Source organism: Ochotona princeps, chromosome 3, assembly GCF_030435755.1.
Source record: "Ochotona princeps isolate mOchPri1 chromosome 3, mOchPri1.hap1, whole genome shotgun sequence".
In the NCBI taxonomy this organism is placed as follows: Eukaryota; Metazoa; Chordata; class Mammalia; order Lagomorpha; family Ochotonidae; genus Ochotona; species Ochotona princeps.
The window spans coordinates 117,922,655-117,942,798 of record NC_080834.1 but is presented as its reverse complement, the minus strand read 5'-3'; the positions used below and the strand labels follow the sequence as shown (position 1 = coordinate 117,942,798).

Sequence of the window (20,144 nt, the reverse complement as noted above, 5' to 3'; positions counted from 1 at the left end):
CTTTCTAAGATTCCATCATGAAGGAATATGAGTTGCATCCCCAGGAGGTAACTCCATTTGCAGACAGATATTGCCATAGGCTATCACCTGTATTCAGAGCCCATTCATTCTGCCTAAGCTCATAAACTGAATTTAGGCATAAACATCTTTCTTCCTTATTTTCTAAGTAGTATACATATTTGGTTTACAGTATTACTGGGCTTTCAGGAGTATTTTGAAGGTAAAAATATTTGAAGAGAAAAAGAAAACAGTGCCCATTTTTTTCTTTCATTTGGCATTCTTAGGTATGCAAGAAATGTCTTTTCAATGAGTTGTCTACCTACTGTCACTTTATTTAACAGATTCAATTACAGAAACTTTAAAAGGTAAAGAGAGTGTGAGGAGTGACTAGATAATTGGCCCTGGAGACCCCTGTCATTTTGAACTCAGTACGATTTTAAATATTTGCTTCCCCTAGGTCTTGGTTTCCTTAAAATTCACATGCCTTTTAAGTTCAAATTGTGTTGTTTGATAATCTGCTGTAACCTTGTAGCCCTGGTCCCACCAATCCAGTCCAACGTCATGGCACCATACCTGACATCCCTATGCACCAATCCCTCACAGCTCCTGCCCCAGTCTTCGCCCACTACTGCACTTAATTCCTTACAGCCCCGACAGTCCAAATCACCAACCCGTCTTGGCCCAGCCAGAACCTATCCACCAATCCCTCGTGGCCTGTGACACCCATAAGAAGGTGCACTCCCGCATTCCTTCATCTTGTTATCTGACTCTCTCCCCATTCCCTGGTGCCCCTTTCTGCCATGATGGCAGGGGACTTCTCTATCCCTCTCTCTGCCTCCACTCCCACCACCATGGCCTTCATTCCTGCTGGAATAAAACCCTCCTGAGTTGCTCGCTGAAGCTGGTGTTTAGGCCTGTGGTGGCAAATTGGAAAGAGCTTATTCTGAAAAGAGCTTAAACCTAAAGGAGCTTATACCAAAAGGAACTAACATAATCTCCTCTCTTTGATATAGGACTTCATCAGAGTAGAAGACCCTTAGATATATGTGAACCTGAAATAAAACTTTGATAGGATAGAATAAATTGCGAGAGCTGCCGACACGAGCTCTGTAAGGCTCCTTATTATTTAGACACTTTTGGATCTAGAGGTGGAGGACCAGGGATGGGCGGGTAAGACCAACATGAGGTGGAAAGACATGTTTCAGAGTCCAGGAGGATAGACTCAGTTCAGTCAAAGCATATTTGCATGCTATAAGGTAGATAAATGTGGCAAAGGCAATTTAAAAAACTAGTATTTCGTTTGTAAGGCAGGTTTGAAAGAGGCAAATTCTTCCAGCTTTTCTTTATTGTGGAAGAATTTTATTTCATTTTCAAAGATGAAAGAAAGCTTTGCTGGATATGTTATCCTGGACTGACAATTTTTTTCTTTTAGAATCTGGAATATGTCACTCCATTCTCTTCTTGCCTATAGAGTTTCCTGTGAGAGATCTCCTGTGAGCTTAATTGGCATTCCTTTATATGTCAATTGATTTTTTTCACGTGCACATTTGAGGATCTTTTCCTTATGTTCAATTGAAGAGAGCTTGATTATCATATGTCGTGGTGAAGATCACTTTTGATCAAGCCTGTTGGGAGAATTTGCCTCTTTCAAACCTGCCTTACAAACGATACTTCAAGATGTTCTCTTCACAGAGAAGAGGAATAGCACCTACCAAAACCAACAACAAATGGGAAGAACATCCCAGTAAAATGGCAACAGAAGACTAAACCAATGAACAACCCATGGCCAAAATGACAAGACCAAAGTAACACCCATGTATATTAAACTCTGAATGTAAATGGCTTAAGCTCAATCAAACATCATGGATTAGTACACTGGATTAAAAAACAAAACCCATCTGCTTAATGTCTGGAGGAGACACGTTTCAACAAAGATCAGTGGAAACTATACCGCGTGGGATTTGTTGTTTTCTGTTGATTTCATCTCTTCAAAACACTTTCTTCTTATTAAATCATTCAGTGACTCATAGATCATGGAGTGGCATCATTCTCTTCAAGAAGGTTCTTGATTTTCATTTCTTCAGCTACACATTAGTCATTTAATAGCATGTTATTTAACTTTTTGGTGTTGTTAATTTCTTTTTTCTCCCTGATGTTGATTTTGTTTTGTGGCTCTTCCTTTAAGGGGATGTATAGTAGCTGTGTAATGGAGACTGTCATATCTAGTAAAATGCCATTTAACTACATGGCATTGTAAATTTCCTCTTTTCTTTCTATTGTTGATTTTGTATCATGACTTTTCATTTAAGGAGATGTACAGTAGTTATGTAATGGAGACTGTCATATCTAGTAAAATGTCATTTAACTTCATGGCATTGTAAATTACAGTAGCTGTGAAATGCAGACTAACATCCAGATGTGAGGATGCAGTGTGGTATGCATTTCTAGTTCCAGACAAAGATGGACTTACAATGAAACTGTTCACTATATCTTGACAATAGGATTCTGTACTCTCTGCCATTGTCTATGCCCGCAATGATGGACACATGACTGTGTATGAAGAACTATACTTTAGTAATGATATAGAGGAACTAGGTCGGGAGGGGAGAGAACTGGGGAGGGGATAAGGGAATATGGAGCTGTATCATAAAATGATAGCAATAACAATAATATATGTATATATATATATGTATATATGTGTGTGTGTATATATATATGTATATATGTGTGTGTATATATATATATATAAAACAACTAGTATTTCAATTAAAAAATAATTCAGGCCTCCCACTGTCTAACTTGTGAATAGCACCATCCCGTTCCCCAGCTCTTCCTACTGCCATGCCTCTCATGTTTGATTGACTGGCAGTAAGGGAGATTTCACTCTGCACGGAGATTGGCCCAGTGAGACCCACGCAGGTCGAGTGCAGCCACTGCCACGTGTGGGCCAGCCTTTGTGGTTTAGGAGTGTCTTCAGTGAATGTGCCTTCTGTTTCCAGTGTAAATGCATCCAGCTTCCTAACACAGCAGTCCAGGCCACAGGTGCTCAGCAGCAATGCCCCTGGTTAGTCAGGTCTAGAGGAGCATAGACCAAGGGAGAGAAGCAAGATTGGAAATGCGTGGAGCCAGAAAATAGTCTGTGGAAACTGTTACAATCCTTACACGTAGTTAATGTAACTTAAAGGGACAGTCCCAATTTCAACCACAGTCATAACAATGTATGTAGCCTTACAAATAGTGTGTGGGTTTAGAAAATTAAATGGAAGCTATTAGTGAACTCTAAAAATAATTCTATCATTAATACTAATGGAAAACTAGAATTACGTTTGCAGATCCTTAGTTTTGTTTTCACAGAATTGTTGTGTCAAGAAGCAAGCAGAAGCAAGGTTGGCAGAGAAGGCGTTTGTCCCAGCAGTAAAAATGCACACATGCCAAATCAAGGTATCTGCGTGTGGTACCTGCCTCCTGCTGCTGCCTCCAGCTTTCTCTAGGAGCAGACGCTCTGGAGTAGCTCTGCGGATTGCATTCCTGCTACCTGAACTGAGCCGCTGACTCCCTGTTTCAGCTTACCAAATCGTAGTGCTTGTGGACAGCTGGGAAGCAAGCCAATCAATGAGAGTACTCTCTCCATCTCTCCCTCTCCATCTCTCTCTCTCCCTCTCTCTCTTTTTTCCTCTCTCACCTTGTCTCCTCAAATAATCTGGGACATCAATGCTTCATGGGGGTGGCTTAGCCCACTGTGCCACAGCCCCAGCACAATCTTTGTATATATTTAAAATTATGTTTAAAAGATGTTATTTTCAAATAATGCTTTTTTCATTCTCAAATGAACTTAGAAAACTATTGACAGAGGAGTCTTCAGATTAAATCCGTTTTCATCCACTTGAGCCTTCCTGCTCTAGTTCAGGATGCATTGCCCAAGCCCAGCAGCAGGCAGCACTGTTTGCAAGGTCATCAGTACAGGCCATAGGGTGCTCTGTGGCTTTGTGGGTTAAGTTTCTGTGTGTGCACTAGAGTCCCAGTTGTTTCACTTTCAACTGAGATCCCTGCTAATATACTTCTTAGAGCAGCAGGAGATGGTCCTAGCACTTACCCAGGAGATCCAGTTGTGGTACCTGGCTTCCTGGTGCCGGTCTTCAGCCTAGCCCAGCCATGTCTTGATGAAATTGGGGAGTGAACCAAGGGACAGAAGCGTTCTCTCTCTCTCTCTCTCTCTCTCTCCTTATGATATAGATAAATAGATGATGGATAGATAGATAATAGATGATAGATAGATAGGTAGATAGATAGATAGATAGATAGATAGATAGATAGATAGATAGATATTTGAAAGAATACGCATTGGCAGCCCACAATTTTCAGGATATTTGACTTAGGCATTGCTTAATTCCAGTGGTCCTTATCCTAATTTTTGATTCTGTAGTGTGGGTATACATTTGTGTTCTCCCTTTATCAGAAATTTCAAGTTAAAACTCCCTTGGGGAATGATTCCACATGGATGGCTGGACAAGCAAACTCAGCCTGCCTGCTAACATTATGTGTTGGTTCCTAAAGCAGGCAGGGCCAGTTAAGCAGTACTAACTGCCCGAGGGCTACTGTCCTGAGAGCCTGCTTCCGGTTCCCTAAGTGCAAATGTGCCACCAACCAGGAAAGAGACAATACCGCCAATGCCTTCAGGCCTTTAAAACAGTCTCCCAGTACCTATAAAACTGTGTCACATCACGCAATGTAATTGTAAAATAAATAAAGAGAGAAAAAAACAGTCTCATGCTAAGTGGTCATGTGTTTCTGTGACACTGATAATGTCACCAGATGTACACAGGATCTTCACTTAACAAGCTTTTCCAGATCACTGGCATCTGAATCCCGCAAAGAGAAATTTCACCATCAAAGTCCCAGCATAGGAACGGTAGTTTTTTTTTTCCCCCACTCAGGAATGGATTTCCTGGAGTGCTATTTATACTGTAAACATGACAGTTAAGTCTTAGTAAGGTAGCCACAACCATGATGGAAATGATCTCTATGCTATGTGAGGCTGGGACCACCACAGACAACACCTCACATTTTTCTTTGTTAGATTTGCGTTGTGGGGTCCTGCTTTGACTCCATGCACCTGCCAGGTTCCGGGTTTAAATGAATGTCTCTCGCCTGATGGATACCTGTGTGCTTTCTCTTCTTCTTCACATTTAAGTCTTTAAAAATTTACATATAAGGCAAATTCAACTGAAACTTGCGGCTGTCCTCTGATGACGATAATGATTACTATTTGCTGAAAGCCTTCAATGTGATTTGTTTTTCAATCACTGCTTAACTTTCGTCCACATTCAGCAATGTCTTTTATCAGATTATTTTATGCTTTCATGATAGCAAATTGAAAATGAAAGCACTTTGATTTCTTGGTAGATGAATCACATAAGGGAATCTGTATGTTCATCTTTATTTTTCATCCTGTCATTAGAGGATTGGAACGTTTTAAGCAATCACAAACACATTCTGCCAACCTTCATACCTTCCCTTCTTGTACTTGTATTGCCACTGCACTGCAATTTTAATTTACAGTCAAGGAACCTGGGATGATCCTTGCCAAAACAGAAATGGAACACTGTGTTACAGGAGAATTTTAAAGACCTATAAAGTGTCAGAGGATAGTCTTTCCTCTAATCACTATTGTCCCTGAACCTGGCTGCCCAGAGTCTCCTCAGGGCGACTCTCCATCAGCCTGTATGTGAATTGAGTCAGGGGAGAGCCAGGCTGCATTAACCAACTTTATCCACTGGTACATGCACAAACCAGAGTAAGTGATGTCTGGTTGTACTTTGCCACAGCATTGGCTGGCAAGTGCTGTGGCTGGGGGCAAGCCCTGTCAAACAAGACTGCAGAACCATGTGGAGAGTGCAAGATCCAGGACTGGAAATTGGCCCAGTAGGCAAACTGTGGGCACTTCTCTGATGGGCTCCAACTCCTACTTGTGAGCATGAGAACCAAGATGAGGGGTGGACCTGACTATAAAGGCCCCCACTGGCACCCACTGGCATGAATGTGGGTTGGATGGTGGGGTTGGTTTGGTTGAGCTAGGTTCCAATGCCCATTGACGTGTGTGAGAGCTGAATGGGATGTGGGATCAACATTCTGGCAAGTACAGAAACCAGGCTTGGGTGTGGGTCTAGTGGAGTTTATTGGGCATCACTCGGATGACTAGGCTGCAGTTCTCACTGGTGTACATAAGGGCCAAGTATGTGGTGGGCTGAGCTGCAACATCCTTTGGTTTGTGTAAGAGATGGGGCTGGAGACAGAACCAACTCAGGAATTGCAGCTGTGAGAGTGTACGTAGGATGATGTGGGTGATAGACTGAACCAGACCCTATACTGACAAGCATGTGTAAGAGTCATGTCTGGGATCACCTCAGAAGAGGCTTCTTTGAGGATCCCTCCCCCCAACTAAACCACTAGACTCAGAAGTCCAACCATGAAGAGTCTCAAGATCTGTAAAATAAACCTGAAATACATGTGTCAGAGCTGAGCCTTCTCAATGGTAATGATGGAGCCCAAGTATATGGGCATGGACGGCACACCCAAATGCACATGAAGGATATGGCAATACAATGGGGCCTATGGGATGACATCTGGTACCATAGCAAAGGATGGAGAAGAGAACACATCGGACAATTACCCGCAGCCTAGTGCTGACAGGAAATACTGGGCAAACGGAGATTCTAAGGTGGGCCACGTCAGCCAATGGGCTTTGGAAAGACTTCCTCATCCTTGGATTGATGAGGTTGACAGCAATTCAGAACTAGCAAAATCACTAGATCTGAACACTCAGAGCATGCTCCAAATAAGAGATTTGGGATGATGTAAGTGGCCATTTGACATCCCTTGATACTAAGGCAGTTGGGATGCTAACTACAGCTTTTGCCCTTCTCTTCCCCATTCCCCCACATACAGGAAGAAGAAAAAGAAAATTTGGAAGCATTGGTCTCTTCCACTTTCCCCTAATCTTTGACTCTTTTTTTTTAACCTTTGACTCTTGCGACCCTAAGCAGTGGTCAACATGAGCCTGCATCCTTCTCAATTATGTAAGCATCATTACAAAAATAAAGAAAAAAAAGTAAAAGAAAGAGCACCCAACCTCCACTTATTTTCAACTTCACAGTTATTTTTCAAGATCTAGAAATCTACCGTTGGTATGATGGATGGTGTAAATGAAAGGAAACCAGCACTCATGCAGTTGCCAAATTACATTTGCAGGAAATGAAAAGAGTGATTTTTAAAGTTGTAGGTAGGCTGTAATGTAACTTAGCTAAAATTTTGCGATTTTTCCCTCACTTTCTTTCAGGTTCTATTCTTTCACTCGCTACTAAATTGCTGACCATTCCGCTTCCTCCGAACTTCTTTCAAAAGCAATGTGTTATATACAATAACCTGAAAAATCGGTGTGTGTGTGTGTGTCCTACAATATTTCCTTGCAAATGCATGTTGCTCTTGGCTACCTGGGGATAGCATTTCTGGAATCAGACTTCAACATGATAATGTCTATTGTAAATGTTGCATAGAAACATGTAATTTTAGCCTACCAAGGGCCTACAAAATTTCGTAAATTTTCTCTCATATCATTTTCATATATAGGGTGTTCTACAGTGGCAATATTCAAATATGAGAGCTCAGTAAAATTAAAATTCATTTTTTGTTCCTGCCTCTACACTGTTCCAAATGTTTAAATAGAAAAAAAATGTAAGTAGATATTTTCTAATAAGGCCAGGCAGCATTGTTCCTTTCCCCAGGCAACTATGAACAATGATGAGGTTCACTGGGTTCAAGTCTATGGTTTGGTGAACCATCTCTCTGTGGCTGCTGAGCACTATCTTCCAGGGCACAGGGGAAACTGTGTGCTAGCTGAGACATCTTCAGCAAGGAGGGATCCACACTGTGCATTCCTGAACAGGGTCAGGTCCTGGCCCCACTGGCTCCTACAGCCAGCAACCTTTCTGAATTGCTGAGTGCCAATCCAGCAACGGCAGGAATAGAAGAATCCCAACATGCTATGTCCAGGCACAAACCCCATTAAGGTCCTCAGGATGGTACCAGGCTTCAGCTCAGTTATGTCTAAAACTCTCTTTGATGATTTATTGATTTCACAGTCTGAAACATGGAGAGAGAGAGAAAACTACCTTCAGTTCATTCGATCCCCAAATGCCCAGAGTGACTGAGGATGGGGTTGAGCCCACAGCAGATAGCAATGCAATTTACATCTCCTAAGTAGTTTCCAGGGACTAAACTTTGTGAGCCACAACAGCTGCCATCCCAAATTTGCACATGCAAAATTCAGGGTCCACAGCAAGAAATTGAATCTCTTGGCATTCCAACATAGGATGAGGGGTATGCACTCCCAGCTAACTATTCACCTCTTGGCTTGGCTGCTTTGTCTTTCCAAAAAGTATCACTCCAAGCCCTTTAGCTTCTATTTTTTTTTCAAATTTCACATTCCATGAATTGATAATAAAACTACAACTAGCCTCTTCAAATTCATGTCTCTTCCTTGTACTCAGAGTCCACTTCTGCCAGTTTGTATGCAATATTCTAAATGAAAATTTTCCATCCCCATCCCATGATTTGTTCAGTGGTCACAACAAAACTATAAAATTGTGTGACTCAGGGATCACCTTACTTACTTATTTCTGGCTCCACACTCTATCTTTTGTACAGGCTGGACTATGTCACTCTCTGCCTGCTCCTCACTCAGCACCTTCCAGTCCTGGGAACAACTTGTACATTCAAACTTTCTCCACAAGCTTTATGCTTTGATGCATTTCTTCACCTTTAAGTATCTCGCCTGATATCCTGCTAAATTTTTATTTGGAGATACTCCAAGTATTCTGTATTAAGGCTTTCTAACCCTGTGCCTAGCTGGCAGTTCATCCATACATCTCATCCACACTCAGGTGTTATTTTCACACATTCCGTAAATTGTATATTATCCTCTATTGAAGGTAAATGTATGTGTGTGGCTCTACGTGCCCAATCGGAGCCTGGGGGAAGGGATGATTGACATATTTAGGCAGAAGCCTTCAAAAGCAAGCACACACTTCCTTGTACTTGTTTCTCCCTACAGTGAAAACATTTCAGACAATGGAACCTTTGTCACCATCTCAGAATAAGGACATTATGGAAGAACACCCCCCTCAACGTGTGATGGGTATGTAACACAGGCATGGTGTGATTACGAATAACCAAAACAAACAAACAAAAAACAAACAAAAACTAACCACGAAGATATAAGGTTATTGATTCTAGCAGTATAATTTGTAAAATCAACTTCATGTCATTGACTAGGTCTTACCTTTGTACCTGAAACCTCTTACTTTGTCTCTCTCTCTCAATAATTATCCAACTCCATTTCTGTTCTTTTATTTCCTATCTTGCCAGTAGACCGTGGACTCACAAGCATGTGACTCACGAGTGTTTGGCACAGGCATCTTCTCAGAAAACACATACATTCAGTGAGTTAACAGTAAGTGTTCATTTGGCACTGAATGCACCTTGATGCTAACGCTGGTGTTTACTCACAGTTATGGCAGGTAGCACCAGTGTAGCCCATGCCACTGCAGTTACAATGGAAGGTGGACCAGGACTGGGAGCAGCTCCCTCCATGTTCACAGTAGTTTGACAAGCACCTAAAGGGAAAGAATCAAGAGCAAACACACTAATCCAGGGCAGTTGGAACAACTGTGTATCATATTTTTAAAGCACAATGTCAGTATACCAAAATTGATAAGTTATGACAAAACACTGCAGCTTCAATCAAAAATGTAACAGACAGAGCCTACATAACATGAAAACATTAATATAAAAGATTGGCTGTGGGACACGTTTCTACTGTAATGGGTGACATCGCTGTCTTTGCCACTGAGCTACAGTTCATGTTCCATCTTTCTACTTTTGATGCAGCTCCTAATTAATGGGAGCAACAGAACATGGCCCAGATTCTGGGGGCTGCATTCACCTGGAAGACACAGCTGAAGCTCCCAACACCTGACATCAGCCTTGGACAGCTCTGGCCATTACAGTCATTTGGGCAGTGGGTAGAGACCTCTCTGTTCCCCTCCATCTATGCCTCTCTCTATAAAACTCTTACTTTCAAGTAAATCAGAAAAAAATCTTTTTTTAAGAAAATGACTTTAACCAAATAAAATGACTTTAACCAAATAAAATGACTTTAACCAAATAAAATAAACACTTTGAAATTTTAAAGCAAATACATTAATTTCAAAATTGGTGTAATCAAAATGTATTAGCAACTGCATGGGTTAACAGAAATAAAGCCAAAATTAATATCTTGTATACAAGAGGTGTCGAATTTAAGGAGCACATGCCAGGATGCTTTAAAACAGTTCATGTTAAGTCTGTATTATGAAAACACTCTTCATGAGTTTCAAAGCATGTTGAACTAAAATCAATTCGATTTCATTTCAACTCCTTTTTTATTAACGGCTTCAAAATACACCCTTCTGAGTTCGCACTCCGACTCAGCCTCGTATTATTTGGAGCATATGACTAATGACAACAGCTGTAACCTCTAACATCTTACTGTTGCCACTGTGAGACAACGTGACAGGTATTCAATAGATGTAGTAAACAGGATTAAGAATAAAACCCATAACAAATACCATCATTCTTTGAGATACTCCTCCTCCTGTGAGTCAGAGAGTGCAACAAAGAGTGTTTCATTATCTACCAAGGAAGACAATGTAAGCACTAAACTTGCATAGCTGGAATAATGCATCAAATGATTTCCTTGTGGCCATACCAAGATTCAGACAAACAAAATGTGATTATTTATTCTAATTCTCTACATAGGCATTGAAGCCCTCCAGCAAAGATTTTTTTTTCAAAATCAGAAGCTAATATCCATGGATGAGTTCAGACATTTTGATAAAAATTCTCTCCTTAGCAGAGGAAACACCCAATGGTGTTGAAGATGGTGATGGTTGCCAAAAGCTTGTTGATAACTTTGTGATATCTAAATGTCAAAAATCTCATGCGTGGGAAATTGCAATGTAAAAATAACTATTTTGTTGTGTACATGTTTGAAATGCATGCATAATCTTATAAATGTATCTTCTATGAACTTTTAGTACCACCCTTACATGGCTTAAGGAATGGAAAAACTTGGGCAAATATATTCACCCTAATCAGCCAAACAAAAACCAGTTCTCCATCTCACAAGCGTTCTAGCCTTCTTAATTTTTTCTCGTGACCTAGGTTGAGAAGGAAAGAAACAGACTTGGCATTCAAGTGATCCAGACTCCCAGCCTCCTTGCACTCCTATACTACAAGGGGAGTTAAGAATATCTGGAGCATCAGTTTCCTTATTAATGTAATCCATGTATGGAGTTTGGCTCTGGGCATGTACTGAAGAAAGCACTGGGAGGGAGCACTGTGCTGAATTAGCATCTACCACTGCACCTTTGTAAATTTCGCATCCCACAACCCCCAGCTTATAAAATCATATCGGCTATAGTTTAACTTATGCCCAGAAACTCTCTGTAAAGATGACAAATAATTGCATGATTTCTCTATTCACTTGCTTTCCTTAGTTCAGGTCTCTGCCTCCCAAAATACACACCGATGCAGACACAATTTCATCCCTGAAAGATAATGGTTCTGTATTTGTCTCACCCAGGGAAGTGCATATTATTCTAAGAAAGGAAAGCCAGATCAAAACTAACAGAAACTCTTCCTAAAATATATCCTCTTTATGGTGTGGAAGCTATAAGAGAGAATACTCCAAAGTTCTCAGTGACCCTATTTTTGGACAGGTGAAGAAAATTTGTCTTAGGACCGTGAGGCAGGAAGAGAAGAGCTGATCCATGGAGCATCAAGTGGATGGCAATGTGAACTCTAATGATAAGCCTGTGGTTTGTTTCTGTTCTTTTCCAAATAGGGTTGAACACATTAACCTGCTTAGGGATGCTGGTGCCTTGATGGCCTTCATTGAGACAACCTGAACTCTTTCCAGGAAATTTCTCATTTCACTCAAGTTACTTCAAACTGAGATTGACAGCATATTGACAGCATATCAAAATAAACAAACAAACAAAAAACAAAGACGAAAAAAAGACACATCTGTCCTTGTCTTATATTCTGCACTTTGTAAATCCCAGCTTCCAACTGACCAACAGGAGGAAAGGGATCAAGGATGCTAGAAATATCTTTCTTTTCTTTTTTTTTATTAATTATTTTGCATTATGTGACAGTTTCATAGGCTCTGGGAATCTCCCCACCCCTCCCCCCCCTCCCCTTCCCCCTGGTGGATTCCTCCACCTTGATGCAGTATTACAGTTCAAATTCAATCAAGATTCTTTCCTTGCAAACATACACCAAGCAGTGCACACTGTGATTATAAAAACTGATCTGCAAAATCAACATTTGAAATAAGAGCTGCATAACACAAATTTACTTGTTTTAAAAGGGCTGTTTCACAATCGCAATTTCCATATTTTTCAATTAGTTTATTTTGACTAATGTCTTGTTTCCTTTTTCCTCTACTTTCCATGAACTGAACACTTAAAGATACAAAGACAGAAGGGGAAGATCATAGAGCTGCTGCATTTAGGAGAATTTATGATCTGAGGACATCATCACAAACTCTGTTGTAAGGTCTTTAACTCTACTTTTCAAGGAATGTTCACTTTGGACACAGGTCTACAATCCTACAGGGTCACTTATACAGACAGAGAAGGACAGATATGGCTTCCGCTTGTGGACAGTGTTCAACAAAGGCCACTTTCAGTGTGGACACAACAGCTTTTTGCATCTCTCCAAAAGCTCAGCTAAGATGGTGTTCTGTTGTGTCCTGTAGAAGATTAAGAGAATACACAGGACACCCTGTAAGCTGCTTTAGATAAAGGAATTAATTAAAAGGAAGGCATAGTAGATTTGAAAATCAAAAGGAAAAAAAGTCACATAGATTTGAGTTATTATGGTAGTTGGTAGAATGACCATTAAAAAGGGAAGTCTCTCCAAAGGGAGGGAGGTTATTGACATATTGACAGCCAGGGTGTGGATGCATTGGGACAGTTCATCCTGAGGCACACCACGACTGCATGGGTGGATGCAGGTCACCCTCCAGGGGTACATGGCCCTGGCCTCACAGCTATTGCTTTTCATGCATTTGCCTTCTCTCAGAAGATAGAAGGAAAAAAAAAGTCTCCCCCTAAAGATTGATACGCAGGCAAAAAGGCAGACAGCCAGGAAAGCTGTTTGAGAGATGACAAAGGAGTCTTGTAGCCTTTGGAGATACTGAATTATTTGGGGCAAGACCAGAAGCAGATATTTCTGGGAACTGAAGCTGGAGTCCAGTTTAAAGCATCCTGGCAAGAAAACTTTCAGTGGCGTGATCTCTCTTTCTGCTGCCCCATCCAGGTGTGAGAAACAATACAAGGATCCTTCACAGAAGTCTTTTGAGACAGAGTAGAGTGATTATTTTTTCTGAAATGTCACTGTAACTTGAACCAAGCCGAAGTTTCCGGTTGGAGTGGATTTGGCCTGGGAGAAGTGTGAGGAAAGAAATAAAGCACAAGGAAAATGCAGTCTGTCAGGGTGTTTAATTTTTTCCCCTGTTGGAAAATCTCCCAACAGAAGCAGGGAATTTTTTTTGCCTTTGTTAGAACAAAATCCAGTCACTGAGCCATAGCTAGAGCCAGTTTCATGACTATACCCCATCGATTTCCAAGCTGAAAAGTGGGTTTGCATTCTTGCTCCCTAGTGGACAGCTCCACTTGTATGCCTAATCAATGCCTTGAAATCTGCATATCCAAATTTGACTTTCTGATTTTCCAGACAGCCCATCCTGTGCCTCTGCTCATACCTGTTCCAATCATATCTTTCCCTGTTGTACTTGACAGCAATTTTAATATTTCCTAATGCTCACCCATGTCCAGGTTTGCTTTACAAACCTGAAGGGTCCCTTCTCACATAACCTACAACAGAGAATCAGCCAATCCCACAGACGAGTCTCTGCAATCAGCTGTAACTCTAGCCCAGTCTACTGCCTTCCCGGTTGTTACCTTGTTTTGTGTCAACATCAGTTCTCACCTACACAACTGCTGTTATAAACTAGGTGGTGCCAGGTTTCCGCCCTTGCCCCCTTTCAACAGAAGAGCAAGGGGGGAGCTTTTGAAACCCTCTCTAATGGCTTCCTGTGTTTTTCAGGATAAAAGCAGTCTATCTACTGCTAGACACAAATGGCTACTTAATTTACACCCCCTTGACTCTCTAAGACTCATCCCATATACTCTTCACTTTTCTACAGTGATCCTCCTTGTTCTCAGGCACTCCGGAATGTCCTCTGCTCAGGATTTTTGTACTGATATTCTTTCTCTCTACATGGCACATTCCCCTTCCTCTATATCTAGTAAATATCATCGAATGATCTGCACCATGACTACAATTCTTGGAGTCCTTTCTGTCCTCTCTCTTTCTCTTATCAAAATTGTAAAGATTTATTTTATTTTATTATTGAAAAGGCAGATATATAGAGCAAAGGAGTAACAGAGACAAATATTTTGCGTCCACTGATTCACTCCCTAAGTGGCCAAAATGATAGGACATGAGATGACTTGAAGCCAGGAGCCAAAAATTTCTTCTGGGTCTTCCACATGGGTGCAGGGTCCCAAGGCTTTGGGCCATCCTGTACTCATTTGTCAAGCCACAAGCAAGGACTGGATGGGAAGTGGAGCTGCCAGAGTATTATTCTGGACTCATATAAGATCCAATCAGATGCAAGGTAATGATATAGCCTGTAAGCAACTGTGCTGGGCCCCTCTCATCAAAGCCTTATACTGTCTCTCTGCCAATGAATGTAAGTTACATCAGCATAATGGAAATTCTGGCAAAAACTGCCTTTTGTACAACACAGGGAAAGTTATAAAGAAGGCAGATACTCAATACAGGGTTGTTGATTGATTGAATAGATGGATGGATATTTTCAGTGAGCAACACCGAACAGAGCATTACTCTGTTTACTGTAGAGTAAGCATTTTGTTCTGCCTCTGCAGTTAATCACAATTTACCTGGCTTATATTCCATTTAATTCTACCTGTTGACCACTGAGCAGTGTAATGGGAGGTGAGTGGAAAAGAAGGAGACAGAAGACCTTCACTTTTGCTGCTTTTCCAAATGGCCAGGCAAGTAAATACAGCATTTTTTCCAGAATGGGCAAAGATTGATTTGGGAGCAGGAACTGGTTCCTCTGAACAGAGAAGTGCATGGACACTGTGTTGTAGCTGTTCCAGGGTATAAGCAGATGGTGTCCTTGGGTTTTAGCTATTGAGCTGCAGTATGGTGATGTCCTTTATTTCGATCACTGATGGCTGCTGAGCTGCAGTGTGGGGCACTGATGACTTCATCACATAGAAACTTAGAAAGATGATTGTCCCCAGATTGAGTTGGAAGCACAGGAAGTTTGCCACTTAAGACTCTTACTGGGAAACACATGGGATGCCTAAAATAATCTGCATGTGTTTTTGGTTGGCTTTAATGAGAAAAAAGGAAAATCTCCAGGACATCATTCTGTAAATAATCTGCAATTGGAAAAAAGTTACAATTTTATTTTAAAATCCCTTCATTATTAATTTTTGAAGTCCTTGAAACAGAGCAATCATGAAATCAGTCCTTGTAACTTCTCAGTTTTTATCTATGCTTCAATGGCAGAGGCTTATTATTTAAGTCTTTCTAAGTTAACATGGTTGTTTCCTTGTTACTAATACTAAAATCAGATTAAAAAAAAATGCATGCCCTGGTTGCTTCCTGTAGCAAGACCTCAGACATTATTGTTACAAACCAGACAGAACCATTTAAACCAATTTAGTTCCATATGTTAAAAATAAACCTAGTAATTGTTTAATCTTGCAAACTTGGAATAATGCAGGATGCCTCAGTATCTGCTAGGCAGGTGGTAAAGACATCCCGGACCTACTTTTGGTCTTTAGATGAGGTGCCCTGCTTCCTGCTTTTGGTCAGTTACTTTTGATGCTAAGGGGACTTTGGTAGAACACCTATGGGTCAATGTGCTTTACAACTGACCATTAAGACTTATAACCAAATCCTTACGAGTTAGCATGCTTTATTCTAGCCACCTCACTTTCCTTTTTTCCTAGAAATCTTTGATTTTGTTTTCATAAATTTAATTAAAATTATACAATTAATATCAGGAGTTGAACAAATGATATGATATTGAAATGGAAATATATCCCAAAGCTGTTCTCAGCCAAACACATGTTAATAATGTAATTTTTTCCCTAGGAAGAAACTCCTAAATTAAACAAAATGTGTATGCATGGATGTGATACATTTCTTAGGATTAGGATTCGTTATGCCTTGAGAACGATTTCTCAGGACATGAAAGTGGCTTGCATCAAGTCTAATAATTACTTATTGGGATTGTAATTTGCTGCACATCTGTTTACTTATGCATTATGCATAATCAGGAGTATCAAATTCTCCACTTCATCCTATGAAATTATCCTGCCAAGAATAAAACTGTGCAGTACATCTCTCCTTATACTTTTTGGGAGAATTTGATCTATTTGAGTCTAGACTTTATAAACTCCAATTTAAGTTGTATGTTTTGCCATAAATATAATATTTTGATCAACCTTATTCTCTGTATTTGTCAAACTATTTCTTATTAATGCTTTTGTGACTCTTCTAAATTGTATGAGTTACACTGACCATCATTTCATATGATTATTGCTTATAGTCTTGTGTGCTTTTCTGTTAGTCTTCACTTGCAGTTGTAGAACATTTTATTGAGAAGAGACCCTAATCCTTTGACTATGATGCCTATAAAAATATGCAATCACACATAATATTAATTTTCAAAAATTGTGAACATTCAGAATTTAGACTTTAAATGAAAATTGTTCCTTTCTTGTACAATAGTAAGTATTCATTCTATGAATATTGAGCATTTTTAAGGTATATTTTTTCCTTTGAAAGACAAAGTTACAGACACAGAGAGATTGACAGCAAAGAATATCGGAGATTTTCACCCAATGGTTTGGCCTCCAAAAGATCTTCATGGCCAGGGTTAGATAGGCCAAAACCATGAGTCAGGAGCTTCATCTGAGTTCCCCCCAAGATTGATGGCAAGGGTTCAAATACCTGGGACATCACTGGGTTCTTTCCCAAATGCATTAGCAGGGAGCTGGATGAGAATCTGGGTAGTTGGGACTACAACAGGATACCAGCATTGCAACTAGTGGCATAACAATGAGCCATAATGCCAGCCACTGGAGGTTGAGATTTTTTAAAGTACATGTGACATTCAGCTTGCTAATGTAGTAAAGTGATATAAAAGAAACAAAATACTGTATCAACATTGTTTAAGAAACGTGAAGGTGTATACTTAGCAATTACATCCATACAGTGCACTAAAGTTTTCAAACACCCTTAGACAGGTAGTTAAAATCTGTCTGACTTATACATGTGTTAATAGTTGTATAAACCTACTTTCTAAAGAAGAAGGAAATAAAACTAGAGAACCAGGCCCTGTGCGATGGCTCAGTGGCTAAATCCTCACCTCGCGTGAGCGGGATCCCATATGGGCACCCATTCATATCCCAACTGCTCCATGTCCAATCCAGCTCCCTGCTGTGGCCTAGGAAAGCAGTAGAGACTGGCCCATCATGTTCTGAGACAAGGATGGACACATAGAAGAAAGAAAGAACAGGCACAAAGAACTGCCATCCAGGGGCTGAAGCAATGACTCAACTGGCTGCTCCAGTTCTGTTCGGCTCCTTGCTTATGGCCTGGAAAGACCTAAAGCCATGGGACCCTGCATCTGCATTGTCGAAGAAGCTTCTGGCTCTTGGATCCATTTCTCCGGCCATTGTGGCCATTTGGGGAGTAAACCAGTGGATGGAAGATCTTTTGCTCTGTATCACATTATCTCTAATATGCCTCTCCAATAAAAATAAATAAATCTTAAATGTCAAAAAAAATAGAAACTAGAGAACCAGGCGATCACACGTATAAAGAACCAAGACATCAAAAGTATAGTCATAAGAAATTCAAAGTTATTGTTTAAAGCCAAAAATAAACCTTGCCAAACATAGGAGGCACCCTCTGTGGGCACAGAACATCTGCCCCAGTGGTTGATGGGCTCCTTCTGCAGAGCTGAAATCCTGACTTCGAATCAGCCCCAGGATGAGACTTGCTGGATAAAAGAAGACTTAAGTCATGAGGCCAGGTCCATGTGCATCCAGTGGTGATAGAGAACATGCTTGCTGGCCTTGCAAGTTGCCAGTCCTCTCTGGGTGACTGGCATAGCATGGTGGTGACCTCCAAGGTGTGCAGTAACCCTATAACTACAGAAACTCATAAAGCTCCTGATGCTGAGTAGACTCCCGGATCACCAGCCAGAGCACCATGGGCAGGCAGACTGTCCGGCATCTTCATTATACCCAGCAAGTACAACTGAGTGGGCCAGCCCTTTGCCTCTTTGGAACAAAGCCCATCAGATAATACACTCCTGACAACTACTGTCCATTATAGCCATCTAGCCCCTCTATGTCTTGTAATAGTTGCAAAATTTAAAAAAAAAATGTTCTCTGTCTAAACAAGCTAATACTGTGTGTGTGATAAACCCATGGTATGCAGTCTTTAGGCAAATGACCTTTATATATATTTATTATATAAATATGATCTTTAAGAATTCAGTTGTCAGTTGTTAAATAGATCAGCACCTCAAAATACTCTATGTACATAAATAAAATAGTATTAACAGACCAACAGGTTAAGCCACAGCTGACAACACTAATATGCCATATTGCAGCAAAAGTTTGAGTCCTAGCTGCTCATCTACCTATCCAGCTCCTTGTTAATAAACCTAAGAAATCAGTGACAAATGGTTCAAGTGACCTTATAGGAGACTGCGATGAAGTTCAAGGTTCCTGGCTTTGGCTGGTGGAGCCCAGGCCATTGTGGACATTTGGAAAATGAATCAGCGAACATAAGCGTGTGGTCTCTCCGTTCTCTCTCAAATTGCCCTGCCCTCTTTCTGTGATTCTCTCCTATATACACATTTTTAAAGTATTGGTACATTTCTTTCCTGGCAGTTAAATTGAGGATTTAAATGAATGAGACATCTGCTATCAATGATGCTCCCCATAGGACTAATGGTTCCATAACTTGTTAATACTCCTCACTCCCTTCTCCCCCTTTTTGTGCACATTTGAAGGTCAGTTTCAATTTCCATATTGTTTTCCTTCGGCAGGAGAGGAAAAAAAGTTTCAATACTTCTCAAAATGCAAAGTGCAATAAGCTGATTCATGAAGCTAATATATTAGAAACCATCTAAACTGTGTTGCTTTGTCTGTTTACTTTAATTAGCAGCCAACTGCATTGATCTTGTTTTGGTCAAATAGCTTTTCTGAAAGCTTTTTAAACCTCTCCCTTCTGACAATTATCATAATCCTATCTTACCCATTATTTATAATGGATCTTCATTACAAATGAAACATGTTGTAATTACAGCAGATGCAGTTGTTTAGGGATACAGTGAATGAAAAGTGTCAGAAGTCAGCTCCCTAAATCTACCCAAGGTCTAGTTCAAGCAAGAAGTCAATTGTGGATCCTTGCTGAGGATTCCTCCAGCTAATGGACCAGCAAGATGGATGAATGGGTTTGTAGGGCATCTCACAGCAGTGGTCCTGGAGCTCAAGAGGGTGCCCAGACCATACAGTCTCTCTCTCTCTCTCTCTCTCTCTCTCTCTCTCTCTCTCTCTCTCTCTCTCTCTCTCTCTCTCTCTCTCTCCATGGAGCGTTGATGCAACTGAAGTGAAAAAAAGGACATTCCGTTTTCCACTACACTGCAAACCCAAAGCTTATGAGATCAAACTCCTATCATGTTCAAGTGGAACCCAGCTTCTTCCCCAGCCCAAGGATCTGTCTGGTTCTGTCTTTAATCAAAAGTAACTCATCAAACTGAAGGGATGGCACTCTTGGTGCTACAAGGCTCTAGACCCAAGACTCATAGGCATTCGCTTTTCCAGTGGATCAAGCCTCACTAGCCAGTATTGTCTAAGGAGTTAAACTAGAGGAATTCCAAGTCCAGGCAAGGAAACTCTAGGTCCAAAGTAGTG

At 40.7% G+C, this 20,144-nt stretch overlaps 1 protein-coding gene across 1 annotated transcript in view; it reads right to left on the bottom strand.

Annotated features, from left to right (window-relative positions):
• LOC131479844 (contactin-associated protein-like 5) overlaps positions 1–20,144 on the bottom strand; it is a 556,228-nt gene that overhangs the window by 205,107 nt on the left and 330,977 nt on the right. The window contains exon 11 of the mRNA XM_058661311.1: positions 9,565–9,671. Coding sequence (XP_058517294.1) covers positions 9,565–9,671 — 107 coding nt within the window. The remainder of the gene's footprint in view (positions 1–9,564; positions 9,672–20,144) is intronic.